Genomic DNA, 19,684 nt, shown 5'->3' on the forward strand with positions numbered 1-19,684 from the left:
ATTATTTACATAGAACAGCTTTTAAACAAGCAATAAGCCATTTAAAGATGGAAATCTCATCATTTGATACACTAAAAAGTTTTTACACAAAATCCTCTTGAATCCTGGAAAATTTGTTCATTTAAAAGGTGCGTGCTGTTCTAATATATATCCTATGTCAGCACAAACAGCCTTCATGTAAACACACAGCCGTGAGTACCATGAGTAACAACTCTGTTTCCATCAGAAGCCCTTTATCCTGCGTAAGAGGACTGCACGCTAATAGATGTCCTAGGCTAATGCTAACTAGCTACAGCTGGCTCACAGCTATAAAAAGCATTAATGAAAACATAAATACTAACTTCTCCACTTCCCTCAGCCCGTACGTCAGGGCTGCGCAAAGGCATCGCTTTCCAAGAGGTCTGTGTGAATGAACTGGCTGCTCTGAACCAGCTCGCTCTGGTTCTCCAAAGTTTGTTTACTGAACAGTGTGTGCAGAGACACACTGAGCACGGGGGACGCAGGGGGAGAGACAAACCACGTGCCGCCACGCTCGCCCGGCAAACCCTCCCGCAACCCGGAGCCCTGGGCTTCTAGTGATGGCTTGGAGAAAGGGAGGAAATATCTATTAACCAAGGGACTGACCTACAGGCATAAAAATGTCAGTGTGCACTGATGCTTGAACGCAGCCCGACTCTTACAGTATAATCCTGTGTTTTGCTGTAATATTACTTTGCTTCGCTGTCACAGATCCGGTTATAATAAATAATGCAATCAGTGACATACACGGAGCAGAGAAACTACACTTTATACTTGAGAGTTCTGCACGCTCTCAAAACTTACTACAGTACTTATATTTTTATTAAGCCAAGTATAAAAAAAACTGCAGAAAAAAAGAAAGATACTTGGGTTTATCCAGTACATATACAGAAAAGGAAAAAAGCATCTATTTCTACTCCCTGGAAAAAAAGGATGCATGCAACTCAGGGTTGCAAATTCAGACCAAAACATCAGGAAACTGAAGTGCTAAGACAAGCAGCAATTTTTATTCACCCACGCTGTGCACACAAAAAATCTTCACTATTCTTTGACTATTGGACTGTTCATCTGCTCTTTTAAAATAGTTGGGTTTATTGTGAAAGCGGTTACTTTGTCACCGTCTGCTCCTACGGATTTCAGCAGGTGACCTCAGGCACACATAAACCCTTCAGGTCTTTGCAGGGAGGCCAGGTGTGCTGGCCACTGTGCTAGGCTAATCACAATTCTGAACTGGTAAGTAAGAATCATACCTAGCTTTTTTTTTTTAATTTTTATTTTTATAAAGAAAATCCATTTATACACAAGGTTGAACTGAAAATTCTTCACTGAAAAGGTTTGGAAACACTCAAAAGTAAATTCATTAAAAAAAAAATGTATCTTATTTCCAAATATCATGATTCTTCATTTTCATGATTTTGTTCAACGCATGACTTTTTAATTTCCTCTGATTTGCACTACCCAAGCAGCAACTGCAACCAGGCATGCCAAATCCAGCTTCCATGTATTCAGTGGGGATCAAACAAATCATAGAACAGGACCTATTTGTCTGTGCAGGAGTTTTCCAAATCTAGCATACAGATGTTATCCAACAAGGTGCAACCCTTGCAAGCATTTAAAAAGAAATTATCCAATTGCAGTTTGTTGATTTGCTAAGGTTGCAACCTCTAAACCGGACATGACACCTCTTTTTGCTTTGAGTTCTCCCAGTTCTTGTCAGTACATATAACCGGATTTCCAACCAATTTCTTAAAAATCCACAACCTTCCCACATGCACTGTTGAAATGGAAACAGCCTGAGAATCACTGATTTTCCTGACTGTTGATGCATCCACATCAAATACCTCTTCTCTCAGGATGTTATTGCTACAATTCTCCTCCAAACCCTAGCAGTCCAAATATGAATGATGACTCAGATACACAGAAACACCAAGGTATAGATGAGCTCCTATCACAGATATTTTTAATCATGACTAAACAGCCCAGAGTGCAGCAAGAAAGTTTTGGCAGTTTTCAGCTCCCTTGGAAAGGAAATATCCACTTACCATTAAGTTAAATAGAAATAAAGACACTAAAAACATTTTTGCACTGAGTGTCTTTGCTAACATGGTCTCCCACGTCCCACTTATATTATGTTAATATGGTCAGTTAATTTATAGCTCCATACTGAAGATGTGACATCTTCCAATCAAATTCATTTCCTTGTACATTTTTCCTCATTTCAAACAGAATTTACAAATTTTGGCATTTGTTCAGAGGCAGTGGAAAATGCATAATCCCATTGTTACAGGACAAAGACAAGAACATCTGTAGTTGTCATGACTAGATCATATTTGAATTCAATAGTGGGGAAAGCTGCTGCCCCAGAGAGGAAATCCACAGGAACTACGTAGGCTCAAGAGAAAATAAAGAGCAGACAGAAAGGTAATTTGCACAAAATGATATTCTAAACCTTATGACCACTTTAATAGTCCTCATACGAGAACCTCAGTTCCACAGATTACTTCCTCCTTCCAAAACCTACTATGCACTCCCACACTTGGAACTCTACTTCCATGATCCCAGCTACACTTCCCACCTCTGCAAAGCTGGGACTCCAGTGCAATCTCTTACCTCATCTCACTAATGTTGCATTCCTTGCAGATCCCCTGTTCCCTCACTCAGAAAGAGAAGTGAATATCTCCTTGCTGGTGGAGTTCCTCCACCATGTGCTGAACCAGGACCACAACTTCCTAGTTGTGGCAGGGACCATATTCCACCTGCCAGGCAGGCAGGCCTAAGCATGTGGCTGCCCTTGGTCTAGAACAACTGGGAAACTACTGAGAGATATGGAATAATTTCATACTTTTATAATTGCCATCTTCCTGGGTAAAATTGATGATGCTGTACAGGAGAAAACAAAATAACAAATAACAAATTCCTTTTATCATGTGATACTGAATGAAACAGAGCCCACAACACAAATACAACCAAAAATTACACTCCACAATTTCATGACATCATTCTTGGTCTATTTAATAATAGAACCATAAAGTGGTTAGGATTAGAAGGGACCTTAAAGATCACCTAGTTCTAACTCCCTGCCATGGGCAGGAACACCTTCCACTAGACCAGGCTATTCAGAGCCCCATCCAGCCTGGTTTTGAACACTTCTAGGGATGGGGAGTCCACAATCTCTCTGGGCAACCTGCTCCAGTGCCTCACCACTCCTATATTAAAAATTTTTTTCTTAATATCTAATCAAAATCTACCCTCCTTCAACTTAAAGTCGTTCCCCCTTGTCCCATCACTACATGCCCTTGTAAAAAGTCCCTCTCCAGTTCTCTGGGAGGCCCCTTTAGGTACTGGAAGGCTGCTCTAAGGTCTAGCCTAGAAGGCTGTGGGGAAACAGCTCCAACTCTCTCAGCCTGTCAAATGTGAAACATCTCTGAAAAATATTTTGTATTAAAGCATGTTGTCCAGAGCAGTTCACACTGCATTCAAACACACACCTCAAACTGAGTATCTAAATTCAGTGAGTTACAAAACCATTTTGAACATACACGTGTATGTATGAGGTGAATTATTCCTTTCTTTTCTCACTGTAGGACTAAAATTACAAAAATAACTAAATCTCTCTTAACTGCTAATCCACTCAAATCCTTACACTGTGAAATGTAATACACAGTAAGTTCATCCCAGGCCTTTGCTCATCATTTTTCTCATTTGAGGAGTATGTTCTTCTCCAAAATCTGTGAAGTCCCCTTTAGCCAAAGAGGAGGTTGAGGCGTTAACTAAAATGCATTTGAGGATCTCAGGGCAGCCTGTAGCAGATTCCTACCCAGTGGGATGCTGTTGATTGCCTTTGGCTGAGAGAAATGGAACAAAACTAGCAGGCACTGCCACCCATTTGGACTGATATATGAACATAAGATAACTTGTTATATTTATAAGTTGCATATCAATTTTAAACCACAATGTCTACTGAAAGAACTAATTAAGATTGTCTTCTGTGAGGAGCTTTGTTTTATTTGCATTGTTTGCTGTATATTCATCTTTTGCACTTTACAAAAGAAAGTGTATAAAAGCTTAAGATACAGATGTCTAGGCCTGTGTTTCAGCATTATCGTCCTTTTCAGTCTTGTCTTAATTGGTAGAGTGTGCCCAAAATTTTAAAGTTGCATAGGATTGTGTATTCCTGATTCTTTGGAACATAAGACCTCCTTCTTCCCAAAAGAATATGAGTACGTTCATAACACCTTTCCAAGGAGTACTGATTTCTTATATCAAACAGAAGCTTTTACAAAGCTGAGAATAGAAAGTTATTTCTAAGAATCTTCCTTTTTGGAAAACTGCTGTCATATAAAATCTGTGCTAGTGTTTCTGTGCACATCCACTATTTATACAGATACTTAAGGCTATGAATACAAAGACTGTCTACCTGTCCAAGCTGCACAGAAATTACGTGCAATATTTGGGTGGTTAAATTTCTCTCCCAACTGTTAACTCACCATGTGTCCATTTATGACATTTCTCACTGCTCATGGTCCTTGCCTTTGGTGCAATGGTAGAAGGAAAACAAATTCCAGAGACACAATCTGACTTTTACAAAGGTTTTGGAGAGCTTCAGCATGACTACCTCTAGGTCAGTACTGAAGTCGTGTAGTCAGTGAAAGGTAGGCGTGTAAAACACATATGGAAAATTTCTGCTCTCAGTTCTGTCAACCACATAACTCTCAGAGATACAAAAATTCAAGGGGAAGAAAGGTCAAAACCAAGGGTAAGATTCCATACCTTTTACATAGGCCATCTTAGAATAATTCTTGACACATAATAAGTGCTGGAAAATTACTATTTCTGGTTTAAACCAGACAACGTACTGTTTTAAACATGCCTTGATTGTGGCTGTAGGGCTGGAAAATTACCTTTTCAAATTGTTTACTTTCTTCTCCCTAGACTGGTCTCTACTGTAGGATAACATACAGGGGAACCACATCACTCTTCCCACTCCCTCCATTTACATAGTGCCTTGAAAACAACTAATTGGGTGGATATAGCCATAAAGCCAACAGTAGTGGGAAATGAGGCATTCAGGTGCAATAAAGCTTCATTTCCAAAAAAAATTCAGAAGATGAAGATACAGCAAACAATGCAAATAAAACAAAGCTCCTCAGAGAAGATAATCTTAACTAGTTCTTTCAGTAAGCTTTCTAAAGCCCTGCACGCAATCATCAGATGTGGGAGGTGTGAAATGGTATATTTACAAGGTAAGTGGTGGGGAACACAACAACTCTACATAATGATGCTTCTATACCACTTATCTGTCTCTCTGTGCTATTTACAGATCTCTGCAATTTCTCTGTCATCGAGAATACATTAGTTAGTAGAGCTACCCCTCCTTCTTGACGGAAAAAAAAGTCTTTGGGGGGCGTGTGCGACTGTCTTCTGTGAACACGTGGATGTTTTACTGATCAGTCTAAGCACTTGAGTATGGAGGAAATATAAGCAACCAGTGTCTCCTTTATGCTAGACTCATACAGGAGCCTGCACACAGTGTTGGCCATCTGACAGTTGGTTTCTGTTCCTGTCCATTTGCTTTCCAAAGATACTGAATCCTTGTCACACTTGTGGTCTATGCTGGCTATCGTCTGCTTGAGCCTCTTTCTGTATCAGCAGTTTATATCACTGCCCTGACATATTTTAGAACAACACATATTTTAGAACAACAGCAAATTGTTAATTGCACAGTGCAGGGCCGAAACATGGTAGTGAACGCTGAGGGGTCCTTTTTTTTTATCTGTGCAGAGTATATCAGATAACAGTACTTTCACCTTGCCCTTGGACAAAATAAGATTATGTAAATATTTAGCACTGAAAAATAAACGTTAATGTCAAATTAACAAATTGTTGTACTACAGCGGCACTGGAAGAAGCCCAAGTTCCATCTATCCATCTGCAGCAACATCAGCAGCAGGGAAAACAGACTTTCATAGCTATCCAGGCAACAACACGGGGAAGCTACAGTGTTACCTATATAATACAAATTAAAGTCTTAGATGGACAGTGTGATACAAATGCTGTTTTTCTAACAGTCTTTTGTTTTTACTCCCTGTTTTGGTGGCTCCGGTTTGAGAATTACAAATAGAACAGGGTGGAGGCAAAAGAGAGTCTTTACTGTGAATAAAAAAGGGGGAAAAAAAGAGAGATCAAAGTAGAAACTAGTTACTAGACCTTGAACCACAGCTATTAGGAGAACTATTACAAGTCTGTCAAGGAGCAATTAGACTACTTTGCAAGAATATTAAGAGCACATATCTTCACAGAGAAGGATCTGAAAAGGGGAAATCAGAGAAACCTTTTAGTTTATGGAGTACTGCCTACTGCATTTCAGTTACTTATTTCCTGTTTATTTTCCACTTGAAAAATCGCATCCAGAAACATAATGTAATTTTTAAAAACTTGCATTTATGACCATTCAATTTCAAATGTTTTGTTGAAAAAAAACACAAAAAACAAATGGAATGCTGTAAACAAATTTAAGTCAGCCACAAAAAACATTCTGACAGATGTTAGCATCTGTCATGGATCTTTCATGACAGTTCTTTCCAATCTGGGCTCTTTTCAAATAAGAAGACCTCTAAAATTTTTTGTTGTTGTTATTTCAATATGCTTTACAGAATTTAAAGTAGGTTTTCCATACCAGAAGGACAACTTTTCAATATATCGGTCTATCTACTTGGAATGCTAGCTGCAGCACCTGACACTCAACTTTTAGTTGTGCATGCTGCCAGACAGGTTAACCCATTGACTGGATCTGCATTAAGATAAACAGCAAATATCACTGGATGAAGAAAAAAAGGGGATAAAAGGAAATCCAACTTTGAAATGAATTAGTTTCACGGGATTATCACTTGCCAATAAAACTGTTTTACACAGAATTACGTATGAACAGGCTACTCAGAAACTTGCAACAACTTGCTAGACCACAATGAATTACAGCAATTGACTATCATGCTTCTCGGGGCCTGCTCAGAAAGAGAAATATGATTTTCCTCATTTCTATTTCTTCCAGCCACTCAAACAAATCCTCAGCTCTTCTAAATATTTTGCTCCCCAAGGGTCCTGTTTGCATGGTGGCAGACCTTTCCACTGCTCTATGATCTGGCAAACGGCAAACAAAATAAAGAGAAAAATCGAAAGAACTATCAATGACTAGCACATAGATGCAGATCACACTAATTTTCAAAGTTAATGCACTATCTTTCTTTCATTCTAGGAATAGAAAGTTATAGTAGGCTGGAATGCTAATATTCAGGTAGGAAATAGGTCAAAACATGCCAGGAGAAGTGAATGGAAAATTTGTCTAGTTACACACAGATTTTAAAATGTGAATTCACAGCTACAGCTAGCATTGTTTTCTACCAGCAGTGGTTAGCTTTTCGTTCTTGACAACACCCTTTTCTGTCCAGCCTCCTCACCCAAATCTTCTGAGTGCTCTGACCAGTTTAACTGCCTAATAATTCTAAAAATGCAACTATTTTTGTTACACTGACTACTACACAACCAGCCTTGTCCTTTAAGGCACAAAACTGACCAGCTCTATTTTTTACTAAACTCACGTGGCCCGCTCAAAACAAACAGATACTGGCAGGAGCAAAATCCAAATTATACACTGCTTTATCCCAGGAACACAAAGTACAAGGCCGACGCAGTGAGTCAGACACCTCAGCGCCAGTGAACTCCTCAGGTTGACAGGAGTCTCTCTGGGATCCTCCTAAGCCAGGACTTTTTTAAAAAAAGAGTCAAAATAACTGGGTTTAGACAAACATGTGTTGTGTCATTAGCAAAAGTATCTTTCTCATCAGACGGGAAAAGGCAGCAAAAAGTATGCCAGGAATGCTGGAAATGGGCAGACAGTCACAGGGAGTCATATTTTCTTCTGTTTTGTTTTTTTTTTTTTCCCCATGAATCTCCTTCAGCATGAAATGTCCATTTGCAAGAGCAGTTAATAATGGGGGGAAAGGCAGATGATTTGACAATAATACAGGGAACGTGGGACCAATTTAAGTATAGCAGAAACCGGACAACTTCTCAGTTTCTGCAGTGATTTCTCAGTGTCTTTTGAAAATGCTCTGAACAGTTCAGCTAAACAGAGCTTAACCCCTCAGACATATCCATTTGTTTATCAGTAAAAGGCCGTATTCTATATATGTGTATTTATGAGAAAAAGCTAGATTCCTACAGGCAGCACCATAATTTCTATGCTTCTAAGCTGTTAGTTTTAACCTACTAAATGAATCCATTTCCTTCCAATCAAAATAGAGGTTTCTCCCACAATTTGCCAGTCTCTTACTAGAAACTGGATGCCTTGAACCAAATGCATTACTTCCCCTGCTCCACATTTAATTTCATGCTTCTTTTCAGCTTATTGTGCTTTTTATGCTTCCCTGTGACAACAGCATCTAGGTTATTATGAAGTGCTACAAGAGAAGATATACAATAAAATAGCCTGTAGAAAATACTAATCAAGTAACTACTAATGTACCTTGATATCTGATTAGAAACTTTTGTTTATGAAACAATGCATGACCTAACTCATCTTGCCTCATAATATACAAGCCTTGCTTTCATGGCAGTTTTGCTTTAGAGAAGGAAGTGTAAAAAGAAAAAAAGACGGCTTCTCAATTACAAAAGAAAAAGCCATCAGTTGGTTCAAAGGACTGCCAGAGGGCGTTGGACCTTTTCGCTCACTATCAGGTGACAGACAGAGACATTTTTGATAGAGGAGAAAAGTCTCATGTGGATGTTTATCAGCCATGGAAACAGCAGCTGATAAAGCAGTATGAGGTGTTTTCCATTCCTCAGTCTGCAAAAGAAGTGTTAGTTCTCTTCTTTGCAAAAGAGAAAGTGGGTTGATTTTTTTTTTTTCAGGATCTAAAACAGCCTGATAGCTGTGAACAACAACAAACAAGTTGTTTTCTGAGCTCGGACATCTATAAAATTTGAAGAACTTCTAAGAGACCAGTCTAGCAACTGCACCTGAGAATACCCAACTACAGCATGTTTTCAGAAGCAATGGGCTCTCATTTTTTTTTAATTTCATGTTTGACATAAGAAGTGCAATCTGAGATTTCTGTTTTCTTTCACCCCATTCCTGTGAAGGGTGTGGGCCTCGGGCAGGTTAACTATCTCAAATTGAGTGATTGCAAGTGTACTTTTGGTTAAAAGTTGGAAATAAAATACAGAGACAGTATTATCATTTGAACTGCGGTAGAATTGATGTTAAAAATCAGCTTGAATAACGGTCTGTCAGCTGCTCTGACTTTTGATCAAATGTGGCCCTCTGAAAGAAAATCTAAACAGAGCAATACTGTCCTCAAAACCACATATTGATGTAGGGCTGGTAAAGTACTTTTTCTCTCACATATATGCATTATAGCAAGAATGAAATAAGTTCATAGCAATGACTTCACACAACAAGATGTATCCTTTTAAAAAATAATGCAAGTTAAGTTTCATATAACTCTTATATTTAAAGGAGTTTCTTAAAAATGTTGGGGACAATGTTGATAATTACTTTCCCGTGGATGATGACTGAGCTTACATTTTAGGAAAGAATAATCTTCCTCAGTTCCCTCTGGAGGAATTTTATTGATCAATGAGTGCTGTAAATTATACATTGGCTTACAAGGTAGAAAGAATTGAGAGAATTCTATTATTTCAAAAGCTCAGGAAGGACCATTGAGCATGCCACTACCCACCAACAGGGTGGCTTAGAGGAACTCAAATTCTCCAAAACTTTGAAGAAACCCTTCAAAGCCTACTGCAAATTACATCTGGAGAGTTCTCAATGGGACCTGCTAAACTAACTGCTCATCTCCATTCAGGTCCTAAAGTCTGCAGGAAGAGACGTTTCCTAATGTCCTGAAAGGCTGAACTTAGAAGCTTAATATAAGCTCTGCCACTGTAACTCACTTTAATAATATTCCTGAGTGAAAATAAAATCTTATGTATCTTACATTTTCATTTTAAGCCAGCATTAACCAAAAGTTAGCGCAAAACCAAAGGAAGAAAATGCAGTAATAGACACAGCTATCTCAGACGCAGAGTTGCTGAGAAAGACTTTGAAATCAGTCTTTGGTCTCAAACCCCGAGGATCATAAAAGGAAAAGGAAAGGATTCAAAGGTTCAGTACTGGTCAGAAAGAAAAACTATCTGCCATATCTTCTGTATTTAAGAAAACAAGATCCAGTTCTTGATTCACTACACTCTAAACAGACCAGTATTGGGATGCAAAGACTAAAACAGAAGAGGTTAAAACCACTGGTCAAAAGCTGTACGCTCCATGGGTTCTGTATGTAGGATTTCTGCATTAGTGTTAGTGTTTTGACACCACATTACCCGTTTACTGCAGAGGAATTTAAGTGCAATGACCTGCAGATTTCCAGAAGTCAATGGGATCTTTTACCAGTGACTTCACAATGGAAGTGTACACCTATGTTTCTCTAATGGCATCTTGCAAAATCCTCATTTTAGAAAAGCCCTTCATTTCTCTGTCTCTCTGTGTATTTCTCTTTTGTTTTGAAAGATGATTCTACGAGGATAAGTTACCAGCAGAGCATACCAGAGACTGAAACAGGCAAATGGGATGTAACAGCTATTCTGTGAAACTCAAGGAACAGTATAAGATGTTCATCAAAGGTTTTAAATTAATTTCCGATTACTTAATTTTCAATCTTCCTGTCATCTGTTGATGACATAAACTATAGACGTAGGGTGTACGTGTCTTTTTGTAATAAAGAATATACACGCTGTCCGTGAGATGGTAAAACAAAGAGATTTATTTTAAATTCGGTGCTGCTTTTATCCCTTAAAACCATGTGACTTCCTTGACCAATAAGGTTGTCTATATCGGCGCATGCTCCTTCAGGCACTCTTGCCCTGGTATATTCCCTCTACATATAGACAGATCCTTCTCTTCTCTGGGTAGAACTACTGTCACAGTACACCTACTACAACACTGCACCACTTCCATCAACAGCCTCATGCCTTGCTGAGTGTGCTTATTCCCTACGAGCTGACAAGTGACGTTTCCAAACACCCTCCTCTTTGGTTTCTCATATATCACAGCCTCAACAGGAAAATTCCCATGCATCTTATTACTCACCTAACATTTGGTGGATCTGTATTCGTGATGGGTGTTGCACAAAGAGGCTTGTTTCCTTGAATGTGGCTTCTGTAACCTTGTCTTGCAGGCAAACAGTACACCCTTTGGATAACAACTCGTACCTGTGCTTCTCTCCATGCCACTGCTCCCTGGCTTTCCACCATTTCAAGCAGAGAATCATTAAGAGCACTCAGTGCTAATGGATGCCGTTTCAAATCACAGTTGCTATGGATTTGTGGAGCATGAGCAACCTGGTGAAGGAAAACCCATTAACAGAAACATTCCGGGGAATCTTGAAACTGTGTAGAGCTAGAGAGAGAAACTTCAGCATGAAAAATCAAGTTGCAAGTGCAAAATCAGTTTCAAAATACTTAATGCTCCTAAAGTAACTTAGAGACTAGTGGCCAGTATTTATTGCCGATTTTTAATGAACACCCAAGAGAGTTGCATACACAATACACTCCTGTATTTAACTGGTTCTCTAGAACTAACTCAGTACATGGGAGATAAGAGCGACACCAACAGGAAAACAGAACTGATATTAGTCCTTATGATTCTTCCCCTTGAATTGAGTTTCACTTTTAGTTCTTTGATGTTCTGTTCCTTTCTCTTTTAAAATGAAGAGTAAAATCCATCTTGAATGCTTCTGGACTTTCAGATAAAGTTGTAAATGAACAGATGTCTAGTTCTATAGACTAGTAAGTTAGTCATCAGACTTACACATTTGAATGGAAAATATTTCAATGTAAAAGAATTAGATGATTAATGAAAAGTAAAAATCTTCAAAGTACAAACCTTAATTTATTGGTAGTGAAACCTTGGTTCACTACTTCCAAAACATATTTTATTAATAAAATATTCCAAACTTTCAAAATAAATTTTATGAATGCTCCATTTTCCCTTAATGTAAATGAGAAATTTCATCGATTTTATTTTTAAAATAAATCTCTCTCGGTAAAAATTGTACGCAAGTATAGACTAACATGGTCAATATTTATAGGTTCCTTCACAGCATGAGCCAAATTTCTATTTTCAGAGTATCACAGACTGTGCCATAAGTATTATAGACCAGTAAAGAAGGAGAATTTGCAATATTTAGAAGTAAATTGTGGTACAACACTACCCCTTATCTACAAAGAGGTTGCAACAAAACTTGTCTACTGAGTTTTAAATGAAGTGGTTTTGTTTGTTAGGAGCCATGAGAGGAACAAATCAATTGTTCTGGTTTTCAAATACCATAGTTGAAGTTTTTTACAAGTTAGAGTTGAAGCAAGAAAGGAGATTAGGATTTATGTAATTTTTTAATTCCCAGGCCTATAATGGGAATTATATATAAGGCAAATATAAAATGTTGACATTTGTTGTTCTTCAAACTTGTAGGGCCAAACTTCTCAAATATTAAGAATGATTTGGGTAGCCAATATAAAGCCTTTACAAGAGCCTTACTTTCAGAAAGTCCTGGCACAGGCTATTAAAAAAACAAATCCCTTAAAATACCTCAGCTTGTACAACCACAACCACAGGGAAATGCAGAGTCAGTAGTCATCTTAATACAAATAAAGTCAAAATAGGAAAGCAAAGAAATGAAGGGGTGGGAAAGGGCGATGATGTTATCAATTGATTCTATAAAGAAAGGATAGGATCAATTAGGAAATGAGTTAAGAAATATGAGTGGAAAAATGAAATGTTTGTTTAAAACACTATCTTAAGTGAGTTAGAAGAAAACAGATCTTATTTTTTAGTTATTCAGCTATAACGAGGAAGAGAAAAATCAATGAAAAACCAAGCTGCAATTACAATTTAGAACAGTAGTGAGCCTTCAGCAAAATAACTTCACAGCAGTTCAGCATTTGGATGGACCAAAAGCCTCTACTAAGAAAATATTATTAAAATAAACACCGCGTATTATTCAGCCTTGGCTAAATGAAAGGGGAAACTGAAAAGGTCAGTAATTTAGAATTTTTGTTTTTCTGACCATTTCCAAACATCTGCTGACCAACTTCTTAACAAGTGTTAAAATTGCAAACCAAATGGACCTTACCCGATTATCTGAAGATTCTTGGTGTAACTCATCATCAAGGTCATCTAGTCTGAGGGTCTGTGCCAAAGATATAACATTCTTCCTGATAAGCATCTTTGTAAGACCACATGTCTTCTCTATTGCTTCTGAATGTTCACTGAGTAGCACCTTCTGACTAAAGCAGGTATTCATGATAACAGGAACATCTGCATTTCTGAGAAGCAATTTTTGCCTGGAAAAAAATAATTTAAGTGGCATCAAATCCATGACAAGGTAAACTACTGATAAGGACTTTTTTAAAACATGCGTGTTGCATTGTATTTCTCTCCTCTTTTTTTCTATCATTACCACTAAAACACTTCAAAGGTCTGTTATCAAAATTGTAAATAACTTACTCCATAGAAATAGTCAGCTTGGATCAGCCCTCCTAGCTTAGGCATAGCCCTGGGCTCCATAGTCCCTGGACCTCCACTGCATCCAGGGACAACTTACACCTGGAAGCTGTTGAGCCCCATGAACCCTATCTGGCTTCACATAAAGGCTGCTTGGTGTCCCTGCATTGTCAGCACAGAACCAAGAGCACCAGGAACGCCTGCATACAGTTACTGAGTTACAAGCTGTGAACAAAAGACTAGTAGTCCTGCTCTACGTTAATTCAGAGCACTGGCTCTGCTGGACCCAGCCTGGCTCTTGCAGGACGTCCCTCTCTGGTGAGTGCTTCCCACTGACACGAATTCATTCTCACTGCAGCCGGCAGCAAACTGCTCCTCCCTCTTCAATTTTTCTAAGTGCAAAATATGTTTTTCTTACGATATGCTGTATATTATCTTGCCTGTGTGTTTGCCGCTGTCATAAATGTGCTCTCCAAGATCCAGTTTTGGTTTCTAGTGCCAATGTAAATTCCCTAACAGTTCCACATGCAGCAAGTTCTTGCCTAGCAGATTAAGGTAATGGTTGCAGAATCATTAAACACACAATAATTTCATGCCAAAGCATGTATTGATGTTGGGATTTTTTCTTACACTAGTATCACAGTTGTACATTTAGAAGTACACTTTTTATACTCACAGGATACAAAATCTAATGAAGTCAGCTAACAAAAACAACGAAGAATCTCATTTTCTACAGACCATCAAAACAAACCAAAATCCACTTTATTGTAGTCTGTGTTTTTTACAATTAGATCTTTATCACCTGGGAGTAAGACAAGGCCTTCTGCCTTGGCAGCAAAGCTGAGCTGACCCGAGTTCAGTAGTAACCTCAGAACTTCAGTCTCTAGAATGCTCAGCAGTCATATTATGAAGCAAATTTCCACATCTATGACACTGTCCGTCAAAATGCAACCATGCAGAGTTAAAAAGCAAAACAAAACACCCAAAACTACTTATTTTTGATCTTAGTCCCTACAAGATCTTGACCATGGTCTGTTTTATAACTGGCTCCTTCATTCTTCAGAGAGCAGATAGTTAAATGTATGACCAATGTATTCATATTTTCAAAGGCATAGGAAGAGTTGCAGCAAGTTTTTAAATATAATCCCTGTTATTTTATAATTAGGAAAATAAAGCAACAGCAAGATGATCTCTGCTTTTTAGGAAAAAAGCATACATTTAAAACCAAGCTTGTAACTTAGAACTATGAATCATACACATAAATTATGAAAAAGATGTGTTGCTTCTACGGTGCACATTCACAGAAGTTATGATTTGAAACAGAAAATGTATGAAAAGTTACAGCATATAACTAAGTCTTGAACTTCACCACAAAGAAGCCTTACTGCCATCTGAAAGCTCTCCAGTTTTCGGAGAGCAGCAGTACATCCCCCTAAGGGACGCCGAGTCCCTTGACTCCAGATGAATCTGCTAACAAAGGTCCCAGTTAAGAGCATGACAGTAGCTCACAAGGCTGCCAAACTGACATCACCTGATAATTTCTGCATTATATGATTAAAACTGAGGAATTAGCTGGGTCAGCAAACTGAGACATCTCTGATCTTATGAAATTTTTAACCCTATTTTTCTAGAGAACAAAAATGTATATAAAATTTACTACACATCTCAGAACAGTTTGGGCTGTCTTTATATGCAGATGTGTAACGAGAATTTTAGCACCTACTTTCTTGAGACGTCTGTGTTCAGACCCAAAGTAAACAGGAAATCTCTCTGAACACGGGACCGTTACGTCACTAATGTCAGAAGAATGTTTGCTTGATCTAAATCATCTCATTCTCTAAAAAAAATACTGACGTTAGTAGCAAATCATTTGCAGAAACTTTGAGGTTTATGGTTTTATTTTTATTTTCCTGTACAGGTATGTGATCTTTTTAAGGCAGGCAGGTTTTACTGATACCCAAATTACGTGTACCGTGGTTTTGCTATGCCTATGCACTCCATACCTCGAGTACATTCATAACCACCAAGAGCTTTCTTGGTAAAGTACTCATTATTTCATCATATCTTTAAACGGGCAATGCATAAACTAAAGGCTATTTGGCATTTCCACAAAGCAAAAACGGGACATATATACACTTCCAGGAGAACCTCCCCATTTCTTATCTCTAAATAGTTCTCTAAAAGCACTCTCCGTAAGAAACAATTTGTTTTAGACCTGCATGGGTGTCCACAGACTTAGCAGTAACTTTTCAGCTAGGATAGAGGAATATTCACGTAAGTCTACTTAAATCTTCTCTATTTCTCAATGTGCAGATTCTTCACAATGAAAAGAACCAGCAATAAATAGAAATAACAACTAATTTAAAAGAAAGAAAAAAGAAAAAAGTTTGTAATAAGCTCACTATTTTGTGTGCAGGTGGATGGCTAAATAGAAGTATGTTTTATATATAAAATACACACACACATATGTATAAAATAATGTATATTTTACATATAATATATGGAATAAAAGTATTGTTTATTATATTATTACCAAGTTTTATATATATATATATATATATATATATTCTTCTGCGGGATGAGAATTTTTACTGTCATCACAGCAGAAATCTCTGCATTGCCACTGTATATTGCTCATATATTGTTCTCTTTGCAATAAATGCAATCACGTTAGAGACACTTGTGTACCTGAATTCTTTCTGTCTGCTTGAAAGGTACAGACCAGAGCAAAGAAAGCCTATCATGCTGGAACAGTTAGGAAAAATGCCCCACTTATCCAAGCAATCCCTACATGTGTAGTCCCTGAGACACCATAACTAATCCCCCCAAATTTCTGGATCTGTTCCAGCTGCATATTCTCTACAGTCAAAGGTAACCCTACTCTAAGATACAGAATACACTCTGTAGCATCCTCTTAACAGATAAAGTGTTAAGTGGGCAATGCAAGTCTTCTGTGACCTCTCTTAAATTGCTTCCTTTCTATCTGCTTCATTACATTTTAAGAGCTCGTTTTCAAAAAAAAAATCACACAGATGATGGAAAAAAAAATAAAGCTCACTACAGATTATAAAACCCTTGGAAACCTTCTCTTGTACTCTCTGATTTTTCTCTTGCTCAGCAAATTATATTTAAAAGTTGGATTAGCAGTTGACTTCCCTAATAACTGCCTTTAGACCTTTGCAATGACCTGAAGTACAGACTGGGAACTCTTTATACTACAGGGCATTTTTTTCCTGGTATGTAGACAATCAGCAATTGCCGTAACTGGTCACATGCTAAAGGAACATGAGGCAATAATGTTATTTTTTTTTATTTTCCAGCAGCAGCTTGCTTCTCTATCCAAGAATGTAGCTTGCTTTTTCTCTTCCTCCCTCCTACAATGAAATGGCTCTCTGGCCAAGTGGAAGCAGGACATTTCCTTCTCTACTTCTACGTTAATCGTGGTCTGTCAGCATCTGAGATACGAAATGCTGCAGAACGTACGGCATAGCATGGGGTGAAGCAGCTGACGTTTCAACTCGAGGCAGGGTCTTAATCCTGCTGCCAAACAGTCGTCAGGTTTGCACTGTGGTCTGCCCTGCACAGCCCATCCGAAGCCAGCGAGTTGTGACTCTGTGGCAGCAGCGAGCTCACAAACCACACGCTTCCGCTCAGTTCTGCTGACATCAAACGGCGGTGCTGGTTCATGAACTCGAGAAGACTCGGGAACACTTTAAATTAGAGAACATATTTTTTTGTTCACTCTCCCTGGGTATTTTATTAGGCTTTTGTTTTTCTGGCTTTTTTTTTTTCCTCATGTAAAAGGCCTAGAGCATTTTTTTTGAAGAGTACACTGCATTAACTGAACACTCTTAGCATTTTGGTGACCTACAACATGCACTGTAATTACAAAACAGGCTATTTTCAAGTCTCAGAACAACAATTTCTGCATAAAGAAGGTTTAACACCCACCAAGTAGCACAGCAGTAGTACATGTAGCATAAGAGCATGCGCCAGAGCCTTACACTGCTGCCCAGAAGCATGAGGAACCATTCCCCCACACTGGAGGACAGGAACAACATACAGGGCCCATCCTGACTTCCTAGGAATTGATTGTTTCATCCAGTGTGGAGGAAGTTGCTCATGCTGCATCGGGCTTGGAGTTGTGGGACATTTGCAATGTTCTATCTGTGAAAAATAGTTAACATGCGCAAGAAATGCTTGAGCATCGAGCTAATAATTAAAAACCAAAACACAAACCCAACCAAGTTCAGACAGATCTCTGCCCACCTATCATTCAAGGACAGTAACTATCTTCTCAGTAGATAGCCCAAATCAAAAAGCCATTTGGAACAGATCCGCCTTCTGTCACGCCCAGAGATTGCCCAAACACAGAATTTTTATCCATGAGTGAGTAATCTCACCACTTGTGTGTGAGCCTCCATCAGTGTCATTTACCATTGCCTGAACAGTCTGTACGGACACTGTGATTCTGAGCTCACACTTTCATAATACAAATCTTCTTGCTGTGCCCCAACCTCAAAGATAGAAAACAAAAATTAGCTGGTATCTCTTTCTTTGAAATTATCTTACTCAAAGCAACAGATTATTGTGGTACAAATTCTCAAGGCTGATTTCTCCATGAAGAAATAATATTACTAACCATCTAGATCAATGTCCAAAGTCATATATGTCAAACATACAATTCTCAACTGTGTCAGGTTTCCAAAGAAATGTAGCTTTGGCTCCTAAGAATGGCAGTTCTGCAGAAGATGTAACAATAAAAAGCTACTCAAGCTATGTCTAAAATTTCTACTTTTAAAGTATGATACATTTTATTTGTGAAGAGAATAGCTAGATATTTGCTTTGTTCCCCTACCGCAAGAATACTTCATCTGAGGAATCATTCCATGAATACAAGACACAAAGAAAAGATCACATAGCTATTAAATATATAGATTTGTTATAACTCAATCTGTTACCATTTGTCACTGAACCTTAAGTAAAAAGCAAATTAAGAAAATTAGTAAAACAACACAAGTAAAGAAAATAATCTTTTCTATTGCAGGATAAGTTCTTTCTGCAAAATAACATTGTAGTTTTCAACAAAAATACTTGTACACCTAAGAAATCACTCCAGCAAGAAATTACAGTATACAAAGCCAACATTTTTATCACTGTATCATTTTACTAATTTCAAAGTAATCATATAAACTAACCACTGGCTTGCCATAGTGCTGCCTTTTGAAATATGACACCCTGTAGCACGAAAAAAAGTTGTATGGAAATTTTCACATTTAAGAAGAGCTCTTCTATAAAAAGCTTGTGGTTAACATCAAGCACTATTATACCACACACCCAGTGCTGTCACCTCTGCAGGGAGCTGCACCATGCGCTAATTGAAGGGGATGTGCAGGTCTTCTGATGTAGGAAAGCACAGATGGATATCAAAGCAAATCTCATCCACCTCCAGGAAATTACTCTAATACCAGGCTTTACCAGAATTGGAAAGTAGGGAAGTTTCTCAGAGCTATCCAGCCACTTATTTTGGCTGCGAAGAAAGCACCTGAAATTTCTAGCATTCTAGACCCCAATTTATCATGACAAAGCTTAACCTTTGGCACCACCAAACATAAAATTCCCCTCACAGACTGTGCTTACGTACAAACTGGCATGGAAACAATCTCTTGAGCTTACTGGGGTAATACTTTAGAGAGAATTTGCTAAAAATATACTCCAACTGTGATGCTGAGATTTTTTTAACACCTAACACGTAAGTCAGACACAAAACAATTATTATTAAAAGAACTGCACACAATAAAGCACTAAATGAGAAAGTTGCTCCAAAAACAAAACAAAAACACTGCCCCCACACAGTATGAGGGTGTTACAAGTAACTAGGGAGATATAAATATCATGGTTATCTTTTCATAATCAAGATGTTATGAAAGAATTCCAGTCTGTGTGTTTACCCCATATATCAACTTCTGTCTGACCAGCCACGAGATCATTATTCAGACGACTTCTTCCCTCTGTTCCCAGTGCTAAACTGCACGTAGGGTTTGAGGTGGCTGACGAGCCACCACAAAGTCCAGGGACATACCAGAGGGATTCTGAAAGGTAAAAAAAAAG

At 38.2% G+C, this 19,684-nt stretch overlaps 1 protein-coding gene across 3 annotated transcripts in view; it reads right to left on the minus strand.

The window, feature by feature from the left end:
* The window catches only part of SPIDR (scaffold protein involved in DNA repair), a 199,162-nt gene that overhangs the window by 57,240 nt on the left and 122,238 nt on the right, over positions 1–19,684 (minus strand). For all 3 annotated transcript variants that reach the window (XM_064653609.1, XM_064653599.1, XM_064653617.1), the window contains exons 9-10: positions 13,203–13,413; positions 11,162–11,412 (exon numbers count right to left, since the gene is read on the minus strand). In XM_064653609.1, the coding sequence (XP_064509679.1) occupies positions 11,162–11,412; positions 13,203–13,413 (462 nt within the window). The remainder of the gene's footprint in view (positions 1–11,161; positions 11,413–13,202; positions 13,414–19,684) is intronic.

The sequence above is a fragment of the Pseudopipra pipra genome, chromosome 1 (genome assembly GCF_036250125.1).
Source record: "Pseudopipra pipra isolate bDixPip1 chromosome 1, bDixPip1.hap1, whole genome shotgun sequence".
Taxonomy (NCBI): domain Eukaryota; kingdom Metazoa; phylum Chordata; class Aves; order Passeriformes; family Pipridae; genus Pseudopipra; species Pseudopipra pipra.